This window comes from Bos indicus x Bos taurus, chromosome 21, assembly GCF_003369695.1.
Source record: "Bos indicus x Bos taurus breed Angus x Brahman F1 hybrid chromosome 21, Bos_hybrid_MaternalHap_v2.0, whole genome shotgun sequence".
NCBI lineage: Eukaryota > Metazoa > Chordata > Mammalia > Artiodactyla > Bovidae > Bos > Bos indicus x Bos taurus.
In genome coordinates this window covers 55302652-55323791 of record NC_040096.1, presented here as the reverse complement: position 1 = coordinate 55323791, position 21140 = coordinate 55302652, and the positions used below count along the sequence as shown (strand labels likewise).

Sequence of the window (21140 nt, the reverse complement as noted above, 5' to 3'; positions counted from 1 at the left end):
GGCTGTGCGGCGCCCACGTCGGGCGGGCGGGACCAGCTGGTAACCGCCGAGTGGCCGGAGCGTGGGGCGGGGCCGAGGCGGCGAGCGCCGGGGCGACCGGGGCCGCGAAGGGGGGCCCGGGTCGCTGGTTGCTGCTGGGGGTGGGTCCGGGGACCAGCCGGAACCCGGGACCGGGCGGGACCGGGCGGGAGCCGGACGTGTGGCGCTGCGGAGCTGGGAGCCGACCCTGAATTCGTCCCGCCTGCGGACAGCCGAGCTCAGGGGGCGCCAGAACCGGAGGCGGAGGAGTTGAAGTCAGGGCTGAGTGGGCGGAAGAGAGCCTGGGCTGAGATGAGGCCCAGGAGCGGGAATTGAGAGAAGGAGCTGGCACCCGAGGGAGCGCGTTGGAGTGGTCACGCTTGGGATCGGACACATTTTCAAAATGTCAGGCTGTTGCCTTTTATCCAGTTCCTCATGGAACTGGGTTTTTCTTTTCGGAGCCAGTTCTTGAGCCCTCCCTCTGTCCCATCTCATTGCATTACCTGACTCCCTCAGGTCCAGGTAGTGCTTGAATTCCTCTTTGTCCAACCCGGGACTCCTACCTTTTGTGGCTGCTGCATTTAACTAGAACTGCTGTCACACGGGTGAAGGCGCCTGGCCGCTTAGTCAACTACGCAGATTCTTTAATGAATCCCGTCTCCTTTTGTTTCAAAAGGCCTTGAGTCTGAGTACAATGTATTTGTCCTCTTAAGGGCGAAGACCTTGGGAGAAAGGGAAGAGAATCTCTAAGCCTTGGTGCAACTCCAAAAATGAAACGACACTTTTATTTTCTTAACAGACATGGCCACTTATCACCCATCAGGACACATGCAACTACCCCGGGCTGATGCCATTCGTTCCCGGCTCATTGATACCTTCTCTCTCATCGAGCATCTGCAAGGCTTGAGCCAAGCTGTGCCACGGCACACAATCCGAGAGATACTTGGTCAGCAGCCTGTTTCTTCACTAAGATGCATTTAAGGCTCCCATCCACACCCTTCCCAGGTGGCACAGTGGTAAAGAATCCACCTGCCAATGCAGGAGATGCGGGTTTCATCCCTGGATGGGGAAGATCTCCTGGAGGAGGAAATGGCAACCCTCTCCAGTATTCTTGCTTGGAAAATCCCATGGACAGAGCAGCCCGGGGCTGGGGGGGGGGGGGTGGTGGTGGGCGGGGGTGGTGGTGGGCGGGGAGGGTGGGCGGCTACAGTCCGTGGGGTCGCAGAGTGGGACACAGCTGAGTGACTGAATACACACACACATGTAACCACACCCTCCGAAGAGTAGGAAGCAGAGAAAATTTTAAAGGTGGAAAATTCAGGGGAGATTGGTTTGGTTGCAGCTTTTAAAAAGTTACACCAAACTTGATAAAGACTTAGTAAATAAAGCTCTGAATCCAGGAGATAGAACTATGTCACTCGTTTTTAGGCCTAGGATACCTAGTAGCCCTGGTTGGCCTGGATGTTTCCACCAAAGACACTGAGAACTTTGAGGGTTGAACCTGTAACTTATCTTGGGCATGAACAGTGTTGGTCATAAGCAATAGGTTAGCTCTTACTTCAAACTAGTGTTAGTTGCTATGTGAAGGAACAGCAAGGTAAGCCCTCGGGGGTATGGGAGGGGTCCATTACTTAACAAGTGTTCCCGCCGCTCAACCCTACCTGCTCTTGATACTCCCAAAGATTTCTTTTTATGTTTATCCACTGTCCCTTTTTTATTTTTGATGTAGATTCTTCCCGTCAGAAGAAGCTTATGTTGGGAGATCAACACCAGCTTGTACGATTCTCCATAAAACCTCGTCATGTAGAACGGATTACACATGCCCAGAGGCTAATGAGCACCCTTCGAGTGCGATGCAGCGAGAGGCCACCTCTTTCCTTATGGGCTGGATGGGTCCTTGAGCGTATCCTTTCATGCCACTTATTTTTTTTTAACTTTTATTTTTTATTGGAGTATGGCCAGTTGACAGTGTTGTGATAGCAGACAGCAAAGGGACTCAGCCATGCATAAACATATATCCATTCTCTCCCAAGCTCTCCCATCCAGGCTGCCACAAAACATTGAGCAGAGTTCCCTGTGCTATGCGGTAGGTCCCTGTTGGTTGTCCATTTTAAATATAACAGTGTGTACATGTCGATCCCAAACTCCCTAACTATCCCTTCCTCCCAAACTCCCCACCCCCCACAAGAGTTGTGTTGTTTTTTGTTTTTTTTTTTGGTTATGCCCCATGGCATGTGGGACCTTAGTTCTCGGACCAGGGATTGAACCCACACCTGCTGTGTTAGAAGGCAGAGTCTTAACCACTGGACCACCAGGGAGGTTCCTCTTGCCACTCATTTTTATCCCATTTTACTCACTCTTGCCTCATCATCTGCCTAAGGACTTATTTTTTCCTTCCCAAACTCCATTTTCTTCTCATTAGGGTTCTATTGCCCTAATTATGTCGCCTGCATAAATTAGAAAGAACTTCATTCTGTATGTTTTCTTAAGAGAAGACAGGTCCTATCTTCAGAAACTTTATCATCTTCCTCATCTTCTTGAATACAGTTGTACTGATGGTTGAAATAGGTGAGAACTCACATTGAATGAAAGGATGGGGGTCATTGTTCCTTCAAGTTGATCACTTTACACTTTTGAATGTTATTTGAATTGTGATAGTGACAATTATATTAAGTCCCCTGGATTTGTGCAACTGCTAAGACCTAGAAACATTGGGAGGGCTCTCAAAAGTAGTCTAAGGTAGTCCAGACACTTAGAGGTAGGGGTAGCAGCTCCTAAGAAATTGGAGATGGGAAAACCACCTGTATTTCTTGTGTTAGTTAGTTTAGTCTAATACGGTAAGTCCCCTACATATGAACGAGTCATTCCGAGAGTGTATTCATAAGTCCAACAAAGTTAGTCAAGGTACCCAACACCATCTGCTATATAGTGCTAACATACTGTAATAGGTTTATGATACTTTTCACACAAATAATATGTAAAGAAAAAACAAATAAGGGCTTCCCTGATGGCGCAGTGGTAAAGAATCCATCTGCCAGCGCGTGAGACAGAGGTTCGATCCCTGGTCCAAGAGGCTACCGCATGCCATGGAGCAACAATCCTGTGTGCCACAATTGTTGAGCCTGTGCTCTGGAGCCTGTGTACCCTAGAGCCTGTGCTTTGCAACAAGAGAAGCCACCACAGCGAGAAGCCTGTACACTCGACTAGAAAGTGTCCCTGTTCATCACAATTAGAGGAAGCCCATGCAACAACAAAGACCCAGCACAGCCAAAAATAAATTTTAAAAATTTAAAAACTGAAAAAAAATAAAACATTTTAAATCTCACAGTACAGTACCCTGAAAGGTACACTACAAGATTTGGCACACAGCAGTTGGCATCGAGTGAACAAGCAAGAAGAGGTACTGACTGGAGGAGGGAGAGGAGGTGGGAGATGGTAGAGCTGAAGCATCATTAACCATAGGAGATGGAGGGCAAGCTGCAATTTCATTCATGCCTGATGTTGATGGTTCCTTGCTGAATTCAATTCTATCTATGCTCATGAAAGAAACAATCCAGTGATGTCTGGGTCGTAGCTCTTTTTTTTTTTTTTTTTCTTGTTTTCGACGACACGGGGGCACTGGATTGTGTTCTGAACGGCTGCTGCAGCCTTTGTGTACTGTTCTATGTTCGGGTTCTGTGCCTCAAAAGCTAAAAGTATCTCAAATAAAGAAAATCCCCTCGCCATTTCCTGCGTTGTGACTCTCTCTGGTTCTTCAGTTACTTCTTTCTCTTGTCTCTCTTCGTTCCTTTCTCTGGACCTCCAATTTCTGGTGCCTCTTAGCAGTACCAGCTACATGACCACTGTTTTTACACTTGCTTCTGGACATCCTGGTCTTGAAATAAAGATACTGTACTCTATGTGGTACTGTACAGTAAAGTACATGAAAACACAACCACTTGTAAAGGATGCACACACATGACCGTGTACACCAGACACATGAGCTAACTTATGTTATTGGATGTGTGAACGCACATTGGCATCTTTGAAAGTTTGCAACTTGAAGGTTCGTGTGTAGGGGACTGTTTTTTGTTTTTTGTTTTTAATATAATGGATCTCCTAATAGAGATACTGAGTGCCTATCAGCAGGTGATCCAACATTTACATTTTTACAAATAGATTTAGAAAGATTAAGTACAAATAAGAAAGCTCACAATGTATGTAAAGGTACAACTAAGATGTTAGATGAGCCAGAAGAGTGGCTTAAAAAGTAAATGACTCTAAAACCAGTCATAAATTTTATGAAACATATTAAAAGCAAAAGAATGTTTGGAAAATCAATGAACTCATTTGATTACATCTCAAACAAACCACTCAGAAAGGAGAGTAGAAGAACTCACTTCCTCGTTTCATCACTATTTGGGGGACATTTCCCACCTTAACAGTAGTGTTTTAATGCAGTCAGGTCAGAAGTATTTTAAGACCCAACAGTAATTGGTGTCATTGGCCAACTCCAGTATACTATATGCTTTGAACTCTTTTATTTCCTCCCCACAGTGGTGAGGATTTTACCCACATTTCCTATTTCTTGTTAATCATGATAATTGGCAAGTGTTTACCTTGTAGGATTAGGGATATAGACTTAAGCCTTAGAATATAAAGTAAATATATGAGATTCCCTGGATCTAATGGGCAGTAATTATATGGAATTCCTTGGATCTAATGGGCAAATCAAAATAGAACAACACTAACCATTCTTTTTGGTAAAATAGCTGAATATGAAATATGATTATTGTGTCAAAGGAACGGTGGACTGCCTATGTGGCAACCACCTGGCAAGATCATTAAATACTTTCTCATGGAAAGAACCTGCCTGCCAATGCAGGAGACATAAGAGGTGGGGGTTTAGTCCCTGGGTTTGGAAGATCCCCTGGAGGAGGGCATGGCAACCCACTTCAATATTCTTGCCTGGAGAATCTCATGGACAGAGGAGCCTGGCAGGCTATAGTCCATAGGGTTGCAAAGAGTTGGACAGGACTGAAGCAACTTAGCATGCACGCATGATAGAAAGGCAGGAGGGAGTTGGCAGAGGGAAATAATTTGTGACTAACAGTTTTTTTGAATAGACTAATTTGTGTGATAAACATTAAGACTTTGTTTAGATTTTTAAAAGCAGTTTTCCAGATCATAAATATTACTGTTAGAGATAGGGAGAAAAATACTAATGTAAGTAACAGTTCTCTAGATCAAAGCTCCCCAATCTTTGTTGTCCTATGACTTTGTTTCCCAGGAAAACATATATAATTTTGAAAACCTCCTTAGTAATTATAATCATTTTATTTTATCATGTTTTTTTCTGTGATATGGAGAAGTAAATTGAAGTAAAAATATTTTAAAGTAACATGTTACTATTTTATTTTAGTGTTATAATTTTAATAATAAAATGTGAGTAAATTTATACTTTTTCCATTTTATAAGTGATCATGCTTTTTTAAAAGAAAGTATATTATTTGTCTAGAAATTAATTTTTATGTGGCATTATATATTGACTCAACAAAGCTAGTGGAGATGATGGAATTCCAATTAAGCTATTTAAGATCCTAAAAGATGATGGTGTTAAAGTGATGCACTCAATATGTCTGTAAATTTGGAAAACTCAGCAGTGGCCTCAGAGCTGGAAAAGGTCAATTTTTATTCAAATCCCAAAGAAGGGCAATGCCAAAGAATGTTAAACTACAGTGCAGTTGCACTCATTTCACACGCTAGGAAGGTTATACTCAAAATCCTTCAAGCTAGGTTTCAGTAGTACATGAACCAAGAACTTCCAGATGAACAAGCTGGGTTTAGAAAAGGCAGAGGAATCAGAGATCAAATTGCCAACATTTGTTGGATCATAGAGAAAGCAAAGGAATTACAGAAAAACATCTGCTTCATTGACTACGCTAAAATCTTTGACTGTGTGTATCACAACAAACAGGTAACTTCCTTACCTCTCTCTGTAGAAATCTGTATGCCAGCCAAGAAGCAACAGTTAGAACCCAACCACTGACTGGTTCCAAATTGGGAAAGGAATACAGGGCTGTATATTGTCACTCTGATTATAAATCTGTATGCAGAATACATCATACAAAATGCTGAGCTGGATGAATCACAAACTGGAATCAAGACTGCTGGGAGAAATATCAACAACCTCAGATTTGTAGATGATATCACTCTAGTGGCAGAAAGTGAACAAGAACTAGAGCCTCTTGATGAGGGTGAAAGAGAACAGTGAAAAAGCTGGCTTAAAACTCAACATTCAAAAAACTAAGATCACTACAAAGTACAAAATTAACAACAACAACAACAACAAAAAACTAAGATCATGGCGTCTGGTCCCATCACTTAATGGCAAATAGAAGGGAAAAAAGTAGAAGCAGTGACTGAGTTTGTTTTCTTGGGCTCCAGAATCACTGCAGACAGTGACTGTAGCCATGAAATTAAGAGACACTTGCTCCTATACTTCCCTCATAGCTCGGTTGGTAAAGAATCCACCTGCAATGCAGGAGACCCTGGTTCGATTCCTGGATCGGGAAGATCTGCTGGAGAAGGGAAAGGCTACCCACTCCAGTATTCTGGCCTGGAGAATTCCATGGACTATACAGTCCATGGGATTTCAAAGAGTCTGAGCGACTTTCACTGCTCCTTGGAAGGAAGGCTATGACAAACCTAGACAGTGTATTAAAAACCAAAGGCATCACTTTGCCAACAAAGGTCCATATAATCAAAGCTATGGTTTTTCCAGTGGTCATGTACGGATGTGACAGTTGGATCATAAAGAAGCTGAGCACCAAAGAATTGATGCTCTTGAACTGTGGTGTTGGAGAAGACTCTTGAGAGTCCCTTGGACAGCAAGGAGATCAAACCAGTCAATCCTAAAGGATGTCAACCCTGAATATTCATTGGAAGGACTGATGCTGAAGCTGAAGCTCCAATACTTTGGCCATCTGATGTGAAGAGATGACTCATTGGAAAAGACGCTGATGCTGGGAAAGATTGAAGGCAAAAAGAGAAGGAGGAGGCAGAGGATGAGATGGTTGGATGGCATCACCAACTCAATGGACATGAGTTTGAGCAAACTTCGAGAGATAGTAAAGGACAGGGGAGCCTGGCGTTCTGCAGTCCATGGGGTCACAAAGAATCAGACATGACTTAGCAACTGAAGAACAACAACATATGTTAAGTTTGGTTTGGGTAGCAAATATATTTACTTTATTGGTTTTTTTTTTTTTTTTGGCTGTGTTGGATGGCTAACGGGATCTTTGTTCTCTGATCAGGGATCAAACCCTGGCCCGTGGCAGTAAAAGTGCCTCCTAACCACTGGACCCTGGGTCACCAAGGAATTCCCTATGTATTATATTTTTATAGTTTTTGTTTCTTTCAAAAAAATTAGATATGTACTAGTTTTAGGTTTACAACATTATGTATTATATGTTAAATACATGTTATATATGTTAAAGTGTAGGTGAAAATTTAATTATGTGTTCGGGCATAAAAAAATAGGAACTAATCTTCTTTTAGAATGATATTGGTAATTCTTTGCACTTCAGACACCAATTGGCTTATTTTTATACTTTTCATATTTTGCTTCTAAATGGTGAGAGTGAGAAAAGAAAGAAGATTTGGCTTATTTGCAAGCCCTTCTCTGAAAATAACACATCATGAGTGTGAATAGTCCTTATTTCCAACAAAAAAAAAAAACCTGAGTATAACACAATTTTAACACTGATTTTTGAGGTTCTAGAGATATCTTTATGTGCTAAATAAAATTTTCTATCAGATGAATGCAATTTATAGAATCTGATGAAGACTGTCTTGAAATAAACTTGCAGGATTATTCTTTTGCTCTCCATGAAGTTGTATTTGAATATCAGTGTTCCTTACTTCATAATAGATGTAATTAGCCAAAACATTGCTAAAAACAATAACAATTTATAACTGAGTATGTATCAAAATTACACAGCAGTTTGTGTTGTTCAAGGTGATTGATTATTCTCTTGTTGTCTCTATTAACCGCCAGGCATATCAGTCATAGTGCCTTTGGAGGTTCTCAGATTATTCTGTTTCAAAGAGAAACAAATTATTATTTAGCTTTTAAACCTATTTTGATCTTAATGCTTTTTTCTACAGCATGATATACATCTATTAAATGTATAGAAGAAGTGAAGAGGGTTGAAAGATGAGTTAAGAAATCAAAGTTAGCAAATAGGTTCTACAAAGGGTTCAATTTGGATTCAGTCTGCAGAATAAAATCAATTTTAGGCAAAATAGAAAGGGAAAGTTTTAAAACTAACAAAAGGACTTTCCTGGTGGTCCAGTGGTTAAGGATCTGCCTTCCAATACAGGGGACATAGGTTCAGTCCCTGGTCTGAGCCTAAGATCCCACACCCTGAGCGGCAGGTAAACTCACCTGCATGACTAAGCCCACCCACGCGCCGCAACTAGAGAGAGGCCCCTGCGCTGGGAAGCCTGTGTGCTGCCCACATGCCCCGGTGAAGACTCAAGCACAGCCAAATAAATAAAAATAACAACCAGGTAATTTCTTGTGATAGCCTAATACATCCCATGAATTTGGTTTCTTGTTCCTAGATATGTTATAAAACACTTTCCATACCATGGCCCTACATTTGCATTCTTTTCTGAAGGCCCATTGCTGCTTTGTGAAGTTTGGTGTTCCGGTAACACCAAACAACAGACAGCAGACAGCATTGGTGGTCGTTAAGCAATTCCTTGGTGACTTTCTGACCCCAGAGTGAGAAGGCAGTAACTTGTAGCTGTTAACACGTACCAGAACCAACAGTAGATGACTTGAAGCTATTTTTCATGTTCAGTTCTGTTTCATAGGTTGAACCAACAACAGTATTAAGGAGAGAAACTCCTTAATTTTCCAAAAGAAAAATGGCATAGCAGTGGGCACAACTGTGGCTTTTTAGCAGTTGCTAATCATTCTCTATCATTCAACTTCCCCCTTCTTTAAGCTCTACTCATCCTTTGCTCTATTCTCACAGAATTGCTTGAATCTGCAAATACCCAATTGGAGCCACTGAAGCTGACTCTGGAGGTGGCAGCTTGGTTCATCTTGCTTATTTTCATCTTGGAGATCCTTCTTATGTGGCTATCCAGCTTTTTTCTCTTTTGGAAGAATGCCTGGAACGTTTTTGACTTTGTGGTCACAGTATTGGTAAGGATAGATAGATATCCTGAAGGTTAATTTACTGGACGGAGAAATGTGCCTAGGTGAATCAAAGACAAGAAAAGATGGTTACAGTATAGGAAGAAACAAATAGAAATGTACCTAACTTCCTTATTTTGGTTGTTTTTTCTCTAAAACTAAAAGTCAGGCATTGCAGGAGTTGTTATTAGAAGCAAGGAAGAATCTAATCACATTAACCTCAGCAATAACTTCTACCAGTTACTAGGCACTAATTAAATGTCAGGAACTATCCTGTTTTACTTGCTTTTTTTTTTTTTTTCATTTGAGCTCCACAGTAATCTAATGAGATAAGCACTGAGATAATCCCCTTTTTACATCTGAGCAAGTTGAAATGCAGAGTTTAAGTAATTTTTTATAGGAAGACTGAATAGGAAACAGTCCCCAGAAAATGCTATTCAAAGGATAATGACCAAAGAACTATGAAAAGAAGAGATTAAAAAAGGGCAGCTGTATTGGGTGCTTTGAGGGGTGTATTTTACTCACAATCTGTGTTTCCTACAGTCTCTGATTCCTGAGATTGTGGTGCTGGCAGGGGTAACAAGCAAACCTGTATGGCTCCAGTTGCTGAGGATCTGCCGGGTACTAAGGTCTCTCAAACTCTTTGCACGATTCCATCAAGTTCGAGTCATCATTTTGGCCCTGGTCAGGGCCCTCAAGGTAATTTGACTATTGCAGCTCTATCAGGTGGGCAAAGTGGAAAAACATGGGGATATAACATGAAACAGTCTGGGTGGGTGAAAGAAGGCAATAAGAGACCCTGTGAAATGTTGTCCATGAGAAAGGGCTGGGGACAAGCCACTGTGTTCTAGAGATGACTGGGCTCAGGCTAGAAGTGAGGGTCTGGTGGGGGATTTCCAGGGTGGGCCTGACTGGGCTGTAGGTGGAAATCAGCCTAGTCTGGCCCAGCTCTGACTCAAGGTCATGACCTTTAGAGCATGACCTTCCTCTTGATGTTGCTGCTCATCTTCTTCTACATTTTTGCTGTGGCTGGTGTCTACTTCTTCGAGAATTACACCCGTTCAACTCGCCAGGACCTGGAGTATCATGAGTTCTTCTCGTAGGCAGGACCAGGGGGAGCCTCGGGGGTGGGGGAGAGAATCTGGACATGAGACTGGGAAGCGAATCCAAAGTGCAGTAATACAAGTATAGTCTATTATAAGAAATGGGAATAGAACACAGTAGGGAGAAGGAAAGAGAAAGCAAAGAATAGTGAGTGGTATTAGCTCCAATTTTGAGAATAGGGCAGCTAGTTCCTGGTTTGCTCTGCGTTTTGCAAATTCAAACTTACCCTTATCAACTATCTTTAAAAAGCAGTATACTCCCGTGGTTAAGCCCTGGTTTCTATGCTTCAGTTACCTCTTTTGAAAAATGGGATTAAAAGCAGCATAAGTTCATGAGTATAGGGATAAATGATGTAATTTATTTAAGCACTTACACAGCATTTCACACATTTCACACACATCAATAAATGTTACCATGACTCTCAAGCATGGTCACTGGTTTTACTGCAATCTCTCAGTGTAGAAATTACACATGAACACACTTACATTCTTTCAAAAGTAAAACCTCCTAGTAATCTCTGTCTAGAGAACTCTGATTACTAGTAGAAAGTCTATTTGGATTTAGAGGATACAAAGTTATTTATAAATTGGAATCCAATCTTGTCAGCACTTCTCAGCTCTCTATCTTAGACTAACAGGTGGTTTTGTAAGAGTATTGATTTAGGGAAGTCATAGAATTCATTCTATTCAGGCTCTGATGTTTTCAATAATTTGTATATGGAGGGATAAGAGGGAAAATTTAGATATCTTCTGAGATCTTTTGTGATATACTTATCATTATTCATTATTTGGAATCACATGTTTATGCTACACATCCATCCACTTACTTGGCTATCAATTCATGCAGCAAACAAAGTAGGCATGATGTTTGCTAACTTTGTGACTCTACCAGGTGAAGTCCATAGAACAGTGTAGAATGAACTTGCAAAAATAATGTGTAATTGGTGATTCAATTTTTTAAAATTTATTTATTTTAATTGGAGGCTAATTACAATATTGTGGTGGGTTTTGCCATACATTCACATGAATCAGCATGAATCACATGCTGAATTTTTAAACATTCAGTTAATATCTATGTATTGAGTACCTGCTGTGCCTCAGGCACTGATGGAATACTTAGAGATATTCATAGATTATTCATAACAAAGGAAAAGCAAGTAAAGCAATTTCAAACTGAAGATTAGGTTAAAAAAAAAACCAGTATGGTAGAAAAGGAGCCAAAGTCAGAGCAAACTGCAAAGAAGTGCTCATATGTTGCTGTGAGAGTACAAATGGTAGTGTTTCGTAGAGAATTAGCTCCCTCTGTACTCACATCTCCTTTTTCTTTAGGGACCTACTGAATTCCATAGTAACCGTGTTCATTCTCTTCACCCTGGACCACTGGTATGCACTGCTTCAGGACACCTGGAAGGTGCCTGAGGTCAGCCGCACCTTCAGCAGCATCTATGTCATCCTCTGGTTGTTACTTGGTTCCATTATCTTTCGAAATATCATAGTAGCCATGATGGGTAAGCATAGAAGAGGTGAAACTTGGTGGGCAGCGGGGCTGGGAAGAAGTTAGAGTGAAAGCGAGGTTTGCTGGATTACAGAGGGAGAGAATCTGATGTAATAGGAAAGCGTGGGCCCTGGAATGGATGTTTCACTTGGTTTCTCCCCACCCAAGCGGTCTCCCCAGGTCTAGTCACCGCCGCCTTCCGACTCCTAATGGCCCTCTGGGGCAGTTACTAACTTCCAGAATATCAGGAATGAGCTGAACGAGGAGATGACACACCTGGAGGTCCAGCACAAAGCCGACATATTCAAGCGGCAGATTATCCAGAGGTCTGCTGCCATATCTTCATACACACCTTCAGTTCTCGAGGGTTTCCCGATCCCACCCTCTATTTCTACTCCTTGGCCTTCATCCTGTTTCCCGCCGTGGGACAGATTTGCCTCAGAGTTAGAATTCCCCAGCTCTAAAATATTGCCCGATTCTTTATCCACTTCAGGGCTTTCCTACTCTTTTTCACTCCTTTACTGCAACTTGTTCTCACCCACTTTTCTTCACTTAATGATCAGAATTCTTTTATTTTTTCCTTACTACCCTCCTGCTTCGGTGTAACTCTCTTCACTGTTTTGCTTTTTTTTTTTTTTCTTTGCAGGAGACAAAACCTAATCCCTGAGGCACAGAGGTCAAGCATTAGCAAACTGGATGCCAGGTTAGGAGTGTATATGTGAAGTGGGATGCACACTCGTGAAAGAGGTAGAAAGCCAAAGGTGAAGATTGGCTCTGAGAGAGGATTCTATTCCTTCAATAACCACTTATCATATCGGGTTGAACAGTGGCCTCCGAGAAGATAGGTCCATGTCCTAACCCCCGGAACCTGTGAACATGACCTTATTTGGAAAAAAGGGTCTCTGCAGATGCAAATAAATTAAGGATCTTGAGATGTGATCACCCTGGATTATCCAGGTGGGCCATAAGTCCAGTGACTAGGAGCCTCATAAGATATGGGAGAGAAGACATGGACACAGAATAGGAGAAGCTGTCAAGACAGAGACAGAGATTGGAGTGATGCAACCACAAGCCAAAGGAAGCCAGTGGATGCCAGGCTTCTTCTACCAGAAGCTAGAAGAAGCAAGGAACCTTCTGTCTTTGAGCTTCCAAAGGGAGCATGGCCCTGTTGACATGTCGATTTCAGATTTCCAGCTTCCAGAATTGTGAGAGAATAAATTTCTGTTGTTTTAGGCTACCAAGTTTGTGGTAATTTGTTATCACAACCATAGGAAACTAGTAACAGTACCTTCCATGAAACAGATGATATTCAAAGCCATGAATGTGTAGCAGTAGACAAGAGAGCAGAAAGAAAAAGAAGAAATGCATCAACTAATAATTATTGAATACTTATTAGTTGCTTGGAACATATCAGTGAACAAAATAGACAATAATGCCTGTTTTCATAGAATTTATGTGAAGTAGGAGGAGGAAAGAGACAATAAGCAATGAACATATTAAAAAGAAAATTAACATGTTAAAATATGATAAGCATTTAATATAAAAAGTGTATATGTGCATAACTGAGTCACTGCTGTTCAGCAGAAATTAACCCAACATTGCAAATCAACTATACTCCAATTAAAAAATTTAAAAATATGATAAGCATTATGAAAAAGTAAAATGTATAACAGGTTAAGGGGGATTGGAGTATAGGGTGGGGATTCATTATGGGTTTTAATTTTAAACAGAGTGGCCTTATTGAGAAGGTAACATTTGAGCAAAGACTTGGAGGACGTGAGGGCATTACTACATGGATATCTATGGGAGGAGTGTTATTGGCAGAGGGAACAGCTAGTGCAAAGGTCCTAAACAAGAAGCATGCCTGGTGGTGTTTGAGAAATGGCAAGGACACTATTGTGACTGAAATAGAGTGAACAGGGGGGAGAGTGATAGGAGATGAGGTCAGAAAGACAACGGGGACCTGATCCTGTAGGGCTGGGGGGACCACTGTAAGGACTTAGGCTTTGATTTTGGGTGAAAAGGGGAACATAGCAGAGTAACAACATGTAATGACTTACGTTTAAGAAGGATTAGTCTGGGGACTTCCCTGGTGGTCCAGTGGTTAGAAATATACCTTGCAATGCGGAAATGGCACCCCACTCCAATGTTCTTGCCTGGAGAATCCCAGGGACGGGGGAGCCTGGTGGGCTGCCGTCTATGGGGTCACACAGAGTCAGACAAGACTGAAGCAACTTAGCAACAGCAGCAGCAGCAGCAGAGAACGCAGGTTTGATACCTGCTCTGGGAAGTAAGATCCCACATGTGTTGGAGCAACTAAGCCCACACACTGCAACTCAGACCCAGTGCAGCCAAATAAATAAATATTTTTCAAAAGAGAAAAGGATTGGTCTGGTTGCTGTGTTGATGATAGACTATAAGAAGAACAAAAAGAGAAGCGTAGAGATGAGTTAGGCTATGCTGCTGTCCAAATAAGAGATGTTGATGGTTCAGGCCAGAGTAGTACCAATACTAATGAGAAAAGATATATTTTGAAGGTAGAGTCAACAGGATTTCTTGGTGGGTTGGATGTAGGTTATGAGAGAAGATTTAAGGATGAGAGTCTGACCTGAGCAGAAAGGGTCAGTTACCTGAGATGGGGAAGACTGTGAATGGAAGATTGGTGGGAAAAGAATTTAGTTTTGATCGGATTTAAGATGTCCATTAGAAATTCAAGCTTTCTACATTAGTAAACGTTATATATACAAGTTTGGTTTAAGGAGTGAGATCTGGACAAGGGGCTTAAATTTGCATCTGAAGTGAAAGTGTTAGTCACTCAGTCGTGTCTGATGTGACCCCATGGACTGTAGCCTGCCAGGCTCCTCTGTCTATATATCCTCAGGTGAGGATACTGGAGTGGGTAGCCATTCCCTTCTCCAGGGGATCTTTCTGACCCAGGGATCAAACACAGGTCTCCCGCATTGCATGTCGATTCTTTGTCATCTGAGCCACCAGAGATCTAGGAGGCATTTAAACTCAGGAGATGAGATCCCCAAAGGAGCAACCATAAATGGAGAAGACATAAAGACCTGAGGCCACTGTCCCTCTAATAATGAGATGGAATCGAGGGCTCAGGGGGCATAGTTGTGGTGTAATAGACATAGGGCCAAGGGCTGTGGGTGGGGCTAAGACTCTGCAAAATAAGGTGGAGTGTGGAATGTGAAAGCCTGGATAAGAGTGAGCACAGAAGTTATGCAGTGAAGGGCACTAATAGGAGAGCATCCCATTGGTTAATTTAGGTTGGATATGCTTAAACTTAGATCTTGGCAGCAGTTTTTTAGGTGTGAGGTAGAAATTCAGAGGCTGAGATGCCACAACAGAGATGCCTCATCGCTTTAAGTTCTACTTTTAGGCCAGGGCCAGGACTAGAATAGGGATAGAACTAGTCATATCGTGTAGATGTATTTGAAGCAATGAAATTTCCCTTTTCACTTCCAGAGATGCCAGTCAACAAGGGAGACCTTCAGACTTAACAGAAGCTTCTCAACAAGAGTCTAAGCAGAGTGCCACTAGAAAGGGTTCAAAAGCATCTAAGTCAAGAACAAAGTCCTTGTCCAAAAGGAGAAAGTCTACATCTTCCTTCTCTTCTTCCTCCTCTTCGTTTTCCTCCTGCTCGTCGGTTTCTAGCTCCAGATATTGTGACCTTATCGGTAAGCAGAAGGTTTCTTCCAGTTGAATTCAGACCCCTCTTTTCCATAAGACAGCCCAAAATCTTAATAGGAGTTCTCCCACTGTGTGTATTTCCCCATTTTCGCCACCAGTCCGATGTTCTGGCCTTGATTACTTTCTTCACACCTCTTCATTTCTTCTGTGATTCTGCTGCAGTTTTTAAAAGTACGGTTGTGGCTTTCTTTGTTTACTGTAAAAGTGGTTTCTTGGTGCTACACATTTTTTCCTTCTCTCCTTCCCGCATCCTCTTTCATCCCTGCTTTCTCCACCTCTACCCCCATAGAATTTATCAGCTTTTATCCAACTTCCATGAATCTCAATATATTTTTAAGAAGCATTCCTCCTTCCAGGTCAGCTGGACTGGGAGACTCACGTGCACCAGAATCTGCCTGGGCTAATGGACATGGATCAGGATGAACGTGTTGTCTGGCCTAGAGATTCACTCTTCCGGTATTTTGAGTTGCTAGAGAAGCTTCAGTATAACCTGGAGGAGCGTAAGCAGTTACAAGAGTTTGCAGGTATGCCATGGATGCTAGGAGTTAAGTTCATCAGAGCAGCATATATGTACCTGGGGAGACAGAGTATGTTCACTGTTGTGGCATCTCAGCCTCTGGATTTCTACCTCACACCTAAAAAAGGCAAATTCAGCATTTGGCATATCACTTTCTGGGCATATGTCCTGATTTCTTCTAACCTAGTGAGGACCTGGCAACTCTGCTTCTCTGGTTGTTATTGTTTAGTCACTAGGTTGTATCTGACTCTTTGTGACCCCATGGACCATGGGATTCCCCAGGCAAGAATACTGGAGTGGATTGCCATCTCCTTCTCCAGGATCTTCCTGACCCAAGGGTCGAACCTGTGTCTCTTGTGCTCCTGCATTGGCAGGCAGGTTCTTTTCCACTGTGCTACGTGGGAATCTCCCTGGTAGGGGACAGAAATCTTGTGATGTCCGAGAGCTGATTTCCCAAGAGAAAAGTACCCAGTTCCAGCTGTTGAGAATTAGGATAGTAAGGTGGGCTTTTGCTCTGTTTGGGCAGCCCACCCGCTTTTGAAATGTGAGTTTCCTCTCTTTGAAGGTCACCTTTCAGGCCCAGGCAGTAAGGGCCTCAGGCTCAAGTTTGGTAGCTGTGAGGATTGGATAGTTGGCAGAAAGCTCTCAAGAGCCCACTGTCCTCAAGAGATTTATGAATTCTCTTCCTTTCAGTCCTTTCTAGAGTCGGCCGATGCAGAGACAACATGTGATTGAAATAGCAGAGTTTGATTTAAGCTGAGAACTACCTACTCAAAATTATTTTTCCTAATTTTCTCACTTGAGATTTAGCTACCTGGAGATTAATTTGGATCAATGAGTTTTTCCTCTAAAAATAAAAAAACTAGAAGAGTTAGGGGCATTTTTCTTAGTGTTATCCTCCTAATACCTCCTAATACCTGTCCTCCTTTTATTAGCATGTTATTAGTGCTTTCCGCCTAATACCTGGCTAAAATCAACCCAAAGTGAAAATATCAATGAGGGAAGAGGAATGTGACCCCCAGAGGTGGGCACAGGAGAGCAATAAGAGAAATTTGTAACAATGAAACATGGAATTGAGAGCAGGATGTCAGACAGGTTTTGCCTGCTTCAAAATGGTGCATTTTTCCAGTGGTCCTGGCCCTGCCTCCCAGTGTGTTCTGGGGAGAACAAGGTGAAGGGGAGGTAAAGGTAGCAAGGTGGTTTCCTTAAATACGGATTAATTCATCTGTGGCAAAGAGGACAGACTCATACAGCTTAATTTAGAGTAAAGATTAGTAAAGATGTGAGTAGGAACCTGGAACCCAGAGAAGCAGGATCTTCACCAAACGTTTGTATGTTCTGAATATTCTTAGGTCTCCAGCCTCACAGTCTGTTTCTTTACAGTGCAGGCACTGATGAACTTTGAAGACAAGTAGAGCTGACAGTGGATGGCTTCACTATTTTTGGCCAACATAAATGAAGGAAATAGCTGGAAATGTAGAATTCAAAGTCTAATAAATCCTGTTAATAATTGTGCAGTGATCTGTCTCGGAGACAGAGGGGATACTGAAAGACAACCAGATCAGGTGAAAAGTTGGTTCAGATGCTGCTGGGGGCCCCGGTCCTTGGCTTTCTACTCTTGCCACAGCTCCTGAGTCTCACTCTGCCCTTGGCATTGTCACTACAGCCCATCGTTTCTGAAGCGTCTACTTCCTACTAGAGTCCTAATTTACCTCACTAGTGAGTACAAGTCCCTGGGGGTTGGGGGTGAGGAGACCCCAGAAGCTGTGAGTGTGACTAATTGAGAACTCTTGTTGCCATTACTTTGGCCACCTGATTCGAAGAGCCAACTCACTGGAAAAAGACTCTGATGCTGGGAAAGACTGAAGGCAAAAGAAGGGGGTGACAGAGGATGAGATGGTTAGATAGCATCACTGACTCAAAGGACATGAATTTGAGCAAACGGGGAGATAGTGGACAGGGAAGCCTGGTGTGCTGCAGTCCATGGGGTCGAAAAGAGTTGGACATAGCGACTGAACAGCAACAACAGTTGTTCCCATTGCTACTCTAAGAACATTGCTTCTCCTGTGCACCGTTAACTTTAATCAAAGTGTTGATCAAAGTGTTTTCACCTGTTTCTGGGCCAAAACTGCGTCCCTTTTTTCCATTGCTATTTCTGAGGGCATTGAGTCCACTCTGTAGCGGGCAGGGCAGATCAGTATGTCCCACAGATTTTTAGTGTTAGAAGGGCCCTCAGAGTTAATCTGTCTCCCATCAAAGTAGCAACACTTTACAGAACATCACTGAAAGGGGGTTATCCAATGTTTGATGTTTCTAGTTACTGGTAACATTATCTAGAGAGGATCCTGTTGGATGACTCAAATCTTTAGAAATGTTTATTATTAAAAATTCTGTCACTTGTTGAGTGTTAACATGTATGAACATAAATTTTTGAGGAATACTTGAAACACTAAATTGTATACTCTAAACTGGTAAATTTTATATTATATGAATTCTCAATTTTTAAAATAAAGTAAGTAAAGATTGTCTAAAACTAAGAACTAACTATGTTTCAAGGAAAAGCATTTTAGTCATTTCCCATAAAATATGGAACAAAACACAAATGTTTGAAAAATAAACGTCAGTATTGTATTTAAAATCTTGTAATAATGGACTTCCCTGGTGGCTTGGGGGTAAAGAATCCACCTGCCAGTGCAGAAGACATGGGTTCAGTCCTTGGTCTGGGATGATCCCACTTGCCACAGAGCAGCCAGGCCCATGCACCTCAACTATTGAGCCCATGTTCTGCTACAAGAGAAGTCACCACAATGAGAAGCCTGTGCGCCTCCACTAGAGAGCGGCCCCCACTCACCACAACTAGAGAAAAGCCCAAGCAGCAATGAAGAGCCAGCACAACCAAAAATACATAAATAAAATCATAAAATCGTATAATAAGAAAGGTGGCATCAGTATTTGGAACGAAGAACTACAGATACAATTTTAGACGCACTTGTGTACCTAGCAACCCCAAAGGAATCAGCCAGAATTAGAGATGACAGAAGATTTCCACTTAGTGCAAATAGAAGAAAAGTGGACTGGACACAGAAGCCTGGGAAACAGGAACGTTTGAAGGACAGGAAGAGAAAGAGGAGCCAGGAAGAAGTCTGCGAGGGAAAAAAAAGAAGTCTGAGAGGGAGACTTCCCTGGTGGCCCAGTGGCTAAGACTCCACACTCCCAGTGCAGGGAGCCCGGGTTTGAGCTCTGGTCAGGGAACTAGATCCCACCTGCCACAACTAAGAGATTCCACATGCTGCAACTAAGGCCTGGTGCAGCCAAATAAATAAATTACATATATATATATATATACACTTATATATAAAAGAAGGAGTTAAAAAAATGAGGTAGCAAGCACAGGACATTCATTTAAGAAAGTGAAGTCGCTTAGTCGTGTCCGACTCTTTGCGACCCCATAGACTGTAGCCTACCATAGACTCTAGCCTACAGGCTTCTCCATCCATGGCATTTTCCAGGCAAGAGAACCGGAGTGGGTTGCCATTTCCTTCTCCAGGGGATCTTCCCAACCCAGGGATCGAACCAGGGTATCCCGCATTGCAGGCAGACGCTTTACCCTCTGAGCCATCAGGGAAGCCCTCCACTTTATTTAAGGTTAGGTATAAAAATCCAGAAGGGGAATCAGTCCTCATATAGCTATAATGTGCTTTTGAAATTTTAATGTGTGTATTTAACACCTGATTCAATAGGCCCTGAGGATGGGACCTGAGATTCTGTACTTTCTAACATGTCAACAAGTGAAGCCAATTCTGCTGGTCCTCAGTCTGTACTCTGAGAAAAACTACTCAAAGATGCTGCTCAGGGAATTCCCTGGCAGTTCAGCGGTCAGGACTCCACACGCTCACTGCCGAGGGCCCAGGTTCAATCCCTGGGTGGGGAACTAAGATCCCACATTCCACAAGCCACCCAGGCACGACCAAATTTTTTTCTAACGAAATAAAAATATTTCAGGGCCTAAGGATCAAACCCCACTGGCAACGAGTCCATTACTCCTCCAGCTCCCTTTTTATCCTTGCCCTGACCTAGTATCCCTGCTATTAGTGAGTAAAAGTCGCTTAGTCGTGTCGGACTCTTTGTGACCCCATGGACAATACAGTCCATGGAATTCTCTAGGCCAAAATACTGGAGTGGGTAGCCTTTCCCTACTCCAGGGGATCTTCCCAACCCAGAGAATGAACCCAGGTCTCCCACACTGCAGGCGAATTCTTTACCAGCTATCAGGAAAGCCCATCTATAACTATCCTTGAGTCAAGGAAGAGATTCAAACTCTATGCCAGGTAACTATGATGGTTCCTCAAGAGCATTTTGGAAGAGAAGTTAGGATTTAGATACAGTTGTGATGTAACTAAAATTTTTTTGCATACGGTTTGTAATAAGCTTTAATTTTGGACCATAGTTTCCCCGTTTGATCTCCAACTATCCCTCACATCTTCAAATATCATTGGATGGATACATAACTTTCTTTTATCTATGGTGTTTTTATTTTAAACTTTATTTTGTATTGGAGTTATAGCTGATTAGTAATGTTGTGACAGTTTCAGGTGGACAGCATAGGGGCTCGGCCATACATATACATGTATCCATTCTTCTCCAAACTCCCCTTCCCTCCTGTAGGATGTTTTTTGTAAGGTGTTTCTGTTTAAAGACACCTTATTAATTATAATATGTTGCTGATTCAGTAGTATTGGCCTCTTTCAACAGTACTATAACTCACGCTTGAATAATGTTTATCATACACACGTTTTCTTGTAAGGTGCATTGCAGCCTTCCTGTGCTTAGGAGCATGAAGCTGGAAAACCATTTTAAACAGTGAAATTACTAACAAAAAGCACAAAAATACTAAAATTGTGGCACTAGATAGATGGTGAAAAGGACACTTATTTACAGTGTGAGAAGAAGGTAGAGTATTGCCTTGTTTCCCATCCAAGTGCCAACCAGGCCTGGCCCTGCTTAGCTCCCGAGATCAGACGAGATGAAACACATTCAGGGTAGTATGGGCACTGAGTACTGCCTTATTTGACCTCAGCTAGGAATATACACATCAAGCGACTCAGATTTTTCACC

The 21140-nt window shown here is 42.3% G+C and overlaps 1 protein-coding gene across 1 annotated transcript; it reads left to right on the top strand.

Annotated features, from left to right (window-relative positions):
• Positions 1–150: 150 nt before the first annotated feature.
• Positions 151–17897, top strand: CATSPER2 (cation channel sperm associated 2). Its single transcript, XM_027520686.1, has 12 exons — positions 151–964; positions 1748–1921; positions 2518–2586; positions 9045–9217; positions 9752–9907; positions 10183–10307; positions 11641–11819; positions 12033–12132; positions 12453–12509; positions 15284–15495; positions 15865–16032; positions 17409–17897. Exons 1-12 carry the CDS (start codon positions 820–822, stop codon positions 17438–17440), a joined length of 1590 nt encoding a protein of 529 aa, XP_027376487.1. The 5' UTR covers positions 151–819; the 3' UTR covers positions 17441–17897.
• Positions 17898–21140: the final 3243 nt, after the last annotated feature.